Source organism: Rhinatrema bivittatum, chromosome 16, assembly GCF_901001135.1.
Source record: "Rhinatrema bivittatum chromosome 16, aRhiBiv1.1, whole genome shotgun sequence".
Classification (NCBI taxonomy): Eukaryota; Metazoa; Chordata; class Amphibia; order Gymnophiona; family Rhinatrematidae; genus Rhinatrema; species Rhinatrema bivittatum.
The window spans coordinates 61,225,889-61,235,248 of NC_042630.1; the positions used below are offsets into that span (position 1 = coordinate 61,225,889).

Consider the following 9,360-nt stretch of genomic DNA (forward strand, 5'->3'; position numbering starts at 1 on the left):
TTAGGGGTTTCTTTCTTTCTTTTGTCATGCACAAGTTTATTCTGGACTGGACTGCCTTTACAAGCACTGCTGATAATTCATTAATTCTTCACAATGAAATGTCATTAACTTAGTGATAATTTTTGCATTATTCCTCCTTTAGTGAATTTTTGAGTCGTATATCTTCAAGAGGTAGCATGCACAAGATGAGCCATTCTTTCACCCTCTCCCCCAAATAACAGCCCCAGAAACATGAGCTGTTAATGGGGGGAGCTGGCATCCTTTCCCATTCTGGCTGCTTTGGAAAAGAAATACATTGTTTTATTTTTCATTGCTTATTCCATTATCTGCACATCCTTGCCCTGAGATTCCTTCTCTTCCTTTCAGCCCCCCTTCAGCTTCCTAAGTCTCCTAACTCCAAGCCTTCCAGATTTCAGGGGTAAGGAAAAGAAGAATCAGCAGCAGACAGGCAACCAGGTGAACCAAGAAGAAGAGAAAGTGGCAGGACAAGAGATGGAAGAGGTCAAGCTCCCATTGAGACACCTGATTTTCTTACAGATCCAGAGATGCGGGCTCTGTAATCATCTTCTATCAGATCTAACACACACAACTTCCATAGAAATATTCACTAAAGTGTATTCTAGGCTGAAAATATCACTGGACAGAAGGACGGAGGAAAGGTGAAAAAGAGATGACTGGGGTGAACGGACGAAAATGAAACGTGGCTTGATAATGTCCCTAGTTCTGCCTGCTATCATGTCCGTAGTGTGGTGTAAAACTGCAGCCTAGCCTTGCTGCCCAGACGAAGGATCTCTCCTTTATAACAGCAATAAAAATGGAGATATGTCTCCTTCATTCCAACATGAGATTTGTGCAACTTAAAAGCTGCTTAAGACCCATCTTTTCCGTTTAGCTTTTAATGTATAAGAGCACCATCAGAGAGAAGTATATAGAACAGTGCAGCCCCTTAAGACTTTCCAGCATTAGAGCTTAGGTTTCTTATACAGCAGTGTTGTTTTATTGTGTTTTAAAGTTTTTTTTATGAAATGTGATTTCCTGTCAGCTACCTAGAGCTGTGAGCAGGTGGTACATAAGTAAATAAATATGACAAAAGTAACTAAATTTTACAAAGTGGAGAGATGAGAAGGATTTATAATAACAGTAATACTAATTTATTTATTTGTCGAGTTTTTATATACCGTCGTTCGGTTTCACCATCACACGGTTTACAAAGTTTCAAAGTTTAACAGAGTTTTTTCAAAAAGGTTCATTTAAATGGTTAACATAGAATTATAATTTTACAGAGTTATTAAAGATTTATGAACTTAGTTTGTAGGATAGATTTACATTTCAGTTAATTATGTTGTTTTTCTTACATTGGTTCCAATATTTTTGCATATTGTAAATGGGAGGGGGTGGTGATTTAGATTTAATTACCACTAATATTAATTTGCATAATAAATGCTATTTCATAATAATAATGATTAATTACAGTTGGATTAATTTTAATCTAAATAAGTGAACTGTATACCCAAAATCTTATTGTTTCACTAACTGCTATCTCATTGACTTCATGAAAACCTCTCTGTTTTTGTGTTTATAGTTCCCTGATTTCATTGTGTTGTCCCTTTTCTTTCTCCTTCAGCAAACCATGACTACTAGGGATCGACAAAAGGAAAATAAAACAGAGGTCACAGAATTCATCATCCTGGGGTTCTCAGATCATCTGAACCATAATCTAAATAAGTGAACTGAATACCCAATATCTTAATGTTTTGCTAACTGCTAACTGAATTTTTGAAAAATCCTTTCCTGTATCTTTTTTTTGTGTTAATAGTTCCCTAATTTCTCTTTTGCCTCTTTTCTACATCCTTCAGCTACCCATGTCTACTTGGGATCTAAATCAAACTGAGGTCACAGAATTCATCATCCTGGGGTTCTCAAATCATCAGAACTTTAAGAGCTTGCTCTTTGTAGTGTTCCTGTTAATTTACCTGGTCACCCTGTTGGGCAACCTCACTCTTTTGACAGTAATGAGCATTGATTCCCGCCTCCACACACCCATGTATTTCTTCCTCAGCAATCTGGCCTTCGTGGACATTTGCTTAACCTCCTGCACTCTCCCGAAAATACTAGCAATTCTTCTAACGGACAACAAGTTCATTTCTTTCCGAGCGTGCATGACCCAACTCTATCTGCTTTTCTCCTTTGCTAGTGTAGAATTCTTTCAACTCTGTGCCATGGCGTATGATCGTTATGTGGCAATTTGCAACCCCTTACGCTACTCGGTCATCATGAACAAGAGGGTTTGCATTCTGCTGACTGCCATTTCCTGGACACTTGGATTTCTTGATGGGTTGCCACAGAGTGTGACCGTTAGTAATTTTTCTTTCTGTGGGCACAATGTTATCGACCATTTATTCTGTGACTTCCATGCAATACTGAAACTCTCATGCAGTGACACTTCCAGCCTTGAACTGCTGATGCACACTCTAAATGCATGCTTAGCATCGGTATCTGTACTGTTCATCTTGACTTCCTATGCCCAAATCATTTCCACTATCTTGAAAATCCAAAACGTGGAAAGGAGGCGTAAGGCATTCTCCACCTGCTCCTCCCATCTCACAGTTGTTAGTATATACTCTGCAACTGTATTTTTTGCATATCTGAGACCCCAGTCCAAAAATGCAACAACATTTGACAAACTCTCTGATTCACTGTATAACACTCTGATCCCCATGCTGAACCCCCTCATTTACAGCCTAAGGAACAAAGATGTTAAAGCTGCCCTGATGAAAATTACACAAGGAAGAACTAAACACTAAAAAATTGTAATATGTATTTATTTGTTTATGTATTTATTTATTTATTAGTGAAGAAATGTGGTATTTAGTACTGAAGAACAAAGTCAAAGATTTACAGAAACACTTCACAAAAGGAACAGAAAAAGATAAAAATACACTTAAGGTCTGATTTTCAAAAGCATTTGCACTTAAAAATAGATTTTACATTTGTAAATGTTCTTTACCCATATAAGTGGGGTTCTGAAAATTGCTACAATATATGCACTGAATTGTCCATAGGATATTCACTTGTAAGTGCACTTTACATGCATAAATGACTTTTGAAAATTGCTATGATGTTAAATTTATACAAGTAATTCCTTTGAAAATTTATCTGTTAGGTATTTCACAATACCATTCCAGGTTTACAAACAATCAAGCTATTACTCCTCACCAATCTCCATCATTCCAGTGAATACTTCCTTTATTTCTTATCCAACTTCAATGAGTCTTAGATTATTAAAAAGCTCTTGAGTTGCAAAAGTGAATCATGAAAAATATTTTTCAAAATTTCTCAATTTTTGTTTCATTTCAAGATCAAAATTGAATGTGAGATAAAAAGTCACATTGATTTATAGAAAGCTTTATGCTCAGATTATGTTTTTTTATACACAATTCAGTGGCAGCACTGAGAGGAAAGCATCTTGCTAGTGGCTGAGGAAAGGAAAACTATTGGGGTATCTCCTTTAGTGTGTGTTTGTGTTTATTAAAAAAGGCAAGACAAAAGGTAGGAAAAAGCTTAAAGTTTGGGTGTTTGTTATTAAATGCAAGCCAAAGTGTAGATAATGGCTTAAAGTTTCTGTGTTAGTTATAAAAGCTAGACAAAGGGTAGGAAAAAGCTTAGGCCTGGATTTATCAAAATGCACTAAATATCACATGCGATAGGAAAAGGGGCATGCTTTATGGTAATAGGCAGTTTTTTCTTAAAGTGTGCTAATACCTATGTGAAGCACACATTGGGATAATGTTTTTGCACTTTGTGATAAGTGCAGAATTTTTGTATTTCCTGCATACAACCACTGAGAGTAAGAGAGAGAGGGAGAGAGAGACTAGCCATGATGTGCTCATACTAGATAGGTATTTATATCTCTATAGGAGGCCCACCTAGTTACTCGAGGTGAGATGAGATTTGTGCAATGTTCTCTTAACCTAGCTTGATGGAGTCTCTACCTGGGTAACATCATGCTAGGCTGACAGAACATTGCACAAACTCATCTTTGGGTGAGTTTCCTCTCTCCGAAGGTTATCAAATCTTCACAAGAGATCACTGTTCTGTTCGTACGTCACACTCTGAATGTCAAAGTGGCCCCTGACCCCTACACTAATACCTAAACCTCACCTCGAGTAACAAGATGGGCTGCCACACTCACTTGATGCCTCACCCAGTTCCCGACATTGCACAATGCTGGAACAGACCCTGCTCTCAGGCCACAGCTAACATAGAAACATAGAAATGACGGCAGAAGACCAAATAACCCATCCAGTCTGCCCAGCAAGCTTTCACACTTATTTTTTTCTCATACTTATCTGTTACTCTTGGCCTTTATTAGTAACTTTTTGGTTCTATTTACCTTCCACCCCCACCTTTGAATTAGAGAGCAGTGCTGGAGCTGATCTAAATGATGTATCTAGCTTAATTGGTTAGGGGTAGTAACTGTTGCGGTCTCTACCGCTTCCCCCTTGCTAGCCGTGTGCAGGACTCACCTCCGGGGCCGGGAACGCTGCCTCCGTGGCTCTGCTGAGCAGTCAGGGCGTCCGCCATTGCTGGGCCGTCTCGCTGCCGCCCCGCGCGCACGCGGGGACGCGCGTTATGGACGTACGCTCACCGGAAGCCTGACCCCGCCTGAGCTGACCACGCCACGCCCCAAGCATGATATAACCGGCGTTCCTCCATTCTCTCATTGCCTTGCAACGAGGGTCGCTACAGTGTGTAGTTCTTAGTTGCACTTCCGTTGTTCTGCTTCAGCTACCGACCTCTGCTTGTTCCTGACTCTGCTTCTGCCTGCCGCCAGCCACCGACCACTGCTCGTTCCTGACTCTGCTTCTGCCTGCCGCCAGCCACCGACCACTGCTCCTTCCTGACTCTGCTTCTGCCTGCCGCCAGCCACCGACCACTGCTCGTTCCTGACTCTGCTTCTGCCTGCCGCCAGCCACCGACCACTGCTCGTTCCTGACTCTGCTTCTGCCTGCCGCCAGCCACCGACCACTGCTCGTTCCTGACTCTGCTTCTGCCTGCCGCCAGCCACCGACCTCTGCTCGTTCCTGACTCTGCTTCTGCCTGCTGCCAGCCACCGACCTCTGCTCGTTCCTGACTCGACCGCTGCCTGCCGCAGCTGCTACAGTCCTGTCCTCTGGACATTGCCTCCTGCAGGCCTGGGCTGGAACCACTACCAGACTGTCTTGGGTCCCGAGACCTTCTACTTCCTGCCAGGCTCTGGCCTACTCGCTGCTGGCTTCCAGCTTGCACCCTGCAAGTTCCAGTCAAGACATTACTGACTTTGATCCTGCTTCCGCTTGCTCTGTGCTCCCTGGCCTATTGGCTCTTGCTACTGGACTCTGTGCTTACTCATTGCCCGGGCTTCCTAGAGAGACTACACTGTGCAGAAGTCCCAAGGGGACCCCCCAGGAGGACCCTACGGGCTCCTCCTGGGGGGTCCTGGTTCCCGGGTGAAGAGCTTAGCTGCACTCCCAAGTCCCAGGGTTCTGGGACCCTACGGGCTCCTCCTGGGGGGTTCCCAGTTCCCGGGTGAAGACCCCTACGTGTGTCTCCTAAGTCCCAAGGCTCCAGGATCCTACGGGCTCCTCCTGGGGGGTTCCTGGTTCCCGGGTGAAGACCTGTGCCTGTGGCTCTGCCTCCCGAGCTACTCTACCCAGGGTGGTTCGGCTCAAGGGTCCACTCTCGAACTGCAGCTCCCAGGCTGCAACAGTAACTGCTGCAATAAGCAAGCTACTCCCACGCTTATTTGTTTACCCAGCCTATGCAATTCAGTCCTTGTTGGTTGTTGTCTGAATATAAATCCTCTTTTCTTCATTTCCCCCTGCTGTTGAAGCAGTGAGCTGCACTGGATATGTATTCCAAGTGAAGTATCAGGCTTAATTGATTTGGGGTAGTAACCACCGTAACAAGCAAGCTACACCCATGCTTATTTGTTTAGCCAGACTATGCAATTTAGTCCTTGTTGGTTGTTGTCTGATAATAAATCCACTTTCCGTATTTCCCCCCATGCCATTGAAGCAGAGAGCTATGCTGGATATGCATTGAAAGTGAAGTATCAGGCTTATTTGGTTTGGGGTAGTAACCACAGCAACAAACAAGCTACTCCCCCACTTTTTTTGTGAATGCAGCTACTCCCCCACTTTTTTGGGAATGCAAATATTTTTTTCCACATTTCCTCTTGCCGTTGAAGCATAGAGCAATGTTAGAGTCACATTAATCGAGTGTATGTTTATTGAATAAGGTTATTAATCTCCAGGTAGTAGATGTCATTCCTGTAAGCCACCCCCATGCCTCTTCTCTTCATTCACATCCTCTAGATTTTATGGATCCACAGTGTTTATCCCATGCCCCTTTGAAATCCTTTACAGTTTTGGTCTTCACCACTTTCTCCGGAAGGGCGTTACAGGCATCCACTACCCTCTCCATGAAGAAATACTTCCTGACATTGGTTCTGAGTCTTTCTCCCTGGAGCTTCAAATCATGACCCCTGGTTCTGCTGATATTTTTCCAATGGAAAAAGTTTGTCATTGTATTTGGATCATTAAAACCTTTCAAGTATCTGAAAGCCTGTATCATATCACCTCTGCTCCTCCTTTCCTCCAGGGTGTACATATTTAGATTCTTCAATCTCTCCTCATAAGTCATTCAATAAAGACCATCCACCTTTTTGGTCACCCTTCTCTGGACCGCCTCCATCCTGTCTCTGTCCCTTCGGAGATACGGTCTCCAGAACTGAGCACAGTACTCCAAGTGAGGCCTCACCAAGGACCTGTACAAGGGGATAATCACTTCCCTTTTCATACTCGATATTCCTCTCTCTATGAAGCCTAGCATTCTTCTGGCTTTAGCTATCAACTTGTCACATTGTTTTTCCGACTTCAGATCGTTAGACACTATCACCCCAAGGTCTCTCTCCTGCTCCATGCATATCAGCCCTTCACTCCCCATTGAATACAGTTCTTTTGGATTTCCACATCCCATATGCATGACTCTGCACTTCTTGATATTGAATCTCAGCTGCCATATGTTATGATATCAAGGTGTTTGGTGGATTCCTTTCAAAATGGTGCTGATAGCCTTTGACCTTCTATGTCACAGGGGCTACCGGTGCCATTGGTCAGCCCCAGTCACATGGTAGGAGCAATGGATGGCCGGCTCCTGTGACATAGTAAGAGCAAAGGCTATCGGCGCCATTTTGATTATTGGCAGCCGACGGCCCAAGTGCAGGAGATCGCTCCCGGAACCCCATGGACCACCAGGGACGTTTGGCAAATCTTGGGGGACCCTCCTGACCCCTACAAGACTTGCCAAAAGTCCAGCGGGGGTCCAGGAATGACCTCCTGCACTCAGGCCGTCGGCTTCCCATATTCAAAATGGCCGGCCATCCATTGCTCCTACCATGTGATATGGGCTGACCAATGGCACCGGTAGCCCCTGTGACATAGAAGGTCAAAGGCTATCGGCGCCATTTTGAATACCAGCAGCTGAGGGTGTGAGTGCAGGAGATGGCTCCCGGACCCCCCGCTGGACCACCAGGGAGTTTTGGTAAGTCTTGGGGGGGTCAGGAGGGTGGGGGAGGGGGTTGTACTTAATTCAATTTTAGCTGGGAAACAAATAAGAATTAACGCATGTACGTATCGGGGGACCCCCTTGCTGAATGCAACATATCTGCCCTCTGACGAATATGAATTCCGAATGCAATGTATGTCGTCCCTCTACACATCCCTATTGAACAGGTCACACATCGGACCTGCCAGCACATCTCTGAGCTCCCTCAGTATCCTGGGATGAACCTCATCAGGCCTTATGGCTTTGTCCACTTTCAGTTTCCCCAGCTCTTCCCATACATTTACTGTAAATGGAGTTACATCTACTCCACTCCCCTCCAGTTTCTTGTTAACTAGCGACGGGCCTTCTCCAGGGTCCTCTTTAGTGAACACCAAACTGAAGTAATATTTCTGCCATTTCTTCATCTCTCTCCACACATTGATCCTTTTCACCTTTCAATTTCACTATACCACTTTGGACTTTTCTCCTTTCTCTGATGTATCTGAAAAATGTTTTGTCACCTCTCTTTACCTCTTTGGCAATCCTTTCTTCTGCTTGACTTCTTGCCGTCTTGATTACTTTCTTTGTCTCCCTCAATTCTACCAGATATTCTTCTTTGTGCTCCTTCCTTTGGGATCCTTTATATTTCTTGAACGCTGTTCTTTTAGCCTTTATTTTGTCAGCCACCTTCTTTGAGAACCAGATAGGTTTCATTTTTCTTTTGCTTTCCTTTACTTTTCTAACATATAGATTAGTTGCTCTGGTAATTGCTTCTTTTAGTTTGGTTCACTGTTGTTCCACATCTCTCTTGTTCTCCCAGCCTTCTAGTTATTCCTCCAGGTACTTCCCCATTTCATCAAAGTCTGTGTTTTTGAACTGCAAAACTTGGGTCTTCGTGCTTCTTATCCATATCCTTTTTGTGATATGAAACCATACCGTTTGATGATCACTGGTGCTGAAGTGGATGCCCACCTGGACATCAGAGATATTATCTCCATTAGTGAGCACTAAGTCGAGTATAGCTCCCTCCTTCGTGGGTTCCATTACCATTTGTTTGAACAGAGCCCCTTGCAGGGCATCCACTATTTCTCTCCTATTGTTAGATTCTGCAGAACGGATTCTCCAGTCTACATCAGGCAGATTAAAGTCTCCAATGATCACTGCTTCTCCCTTCTTTCCCATCTTTTTGATGTCTTCAACCAGATCTCTGTCAAGCTCTTCCTTTTGATTTGGAGGCCTGTAAACCACTCCAATAAAAATAGATGCCCCATCATCTTTTTTTAGGTCAGCCCATGGTGCTTCTTCATTGCCCCTTCTTCCTTACAGCTCAGATGCTTGGATATTGTTTCTGACATAAAGAGCCACTCCTCCCCCTTTCCTATCCTCTCTGTCCTTCCTTAACAAGTTATAGCCTGGTATTGTCATATCCCAATCATGAGATTCCGTGAAGCATGTCTCTGTGACAGCAACAACGTCCAAGTCTGCTTCCACCATTAGGGCTTGCAGATCTGGGATTTTATTGCCCAAACTATGAGGATTTGTGCTCATAGCTTTCCAGCTCTTCTCGTTCAGGTTACTGCTTTTCCTGGACTCCTTTTGTGACTTATTTAATTGAGTTTTGTTATCCATTTCACCCTTTCCCTTTGCATTTGTGTAAAGGAAAAGATTAGTGCCTCTGATGACAGAGTCACCCAGCACAATGAGCTTTTTCCTTTGGTTACTGATCGTTTTATGGAATTTTTGTATATATTGGGTTTCTTCTTTCTTTTCAGA

The 9,360-nt window shown here is 43.6% G+C and overlaps 1 protein-coding gene across 1 annotated transcript; it reads left to right on the plus strand.

Annotated features, from left to right (window-relative positions):
• Positions 1–1,862: 1,862 nt before the first annotated feature.
• Positions 1,863–2,804, plus strand: LOC115077755 (olfactory receptor 1009-like). Its single transcript, XM_029580041.1, has one exon. It carries the CDS (start codon positions 1,863–1,865, stop codon positions 2,802–2,804), a length of 942 nt encoding a protein of 313 aa, XP_029435901.1.
• The last annotated feature ends 6,556 nt before the right edge of the window (positions 2,805–9,360 follow it).

Excerpts from the sequence above, each read along its gene's own strand:
- LOC115077755 (XM_029580041.1), top strand. The coding sequence starts at position 1,863 with ATGTCTACTTGGGATCTAAATCAAACTGAGGTCACAGAATTCATCATC.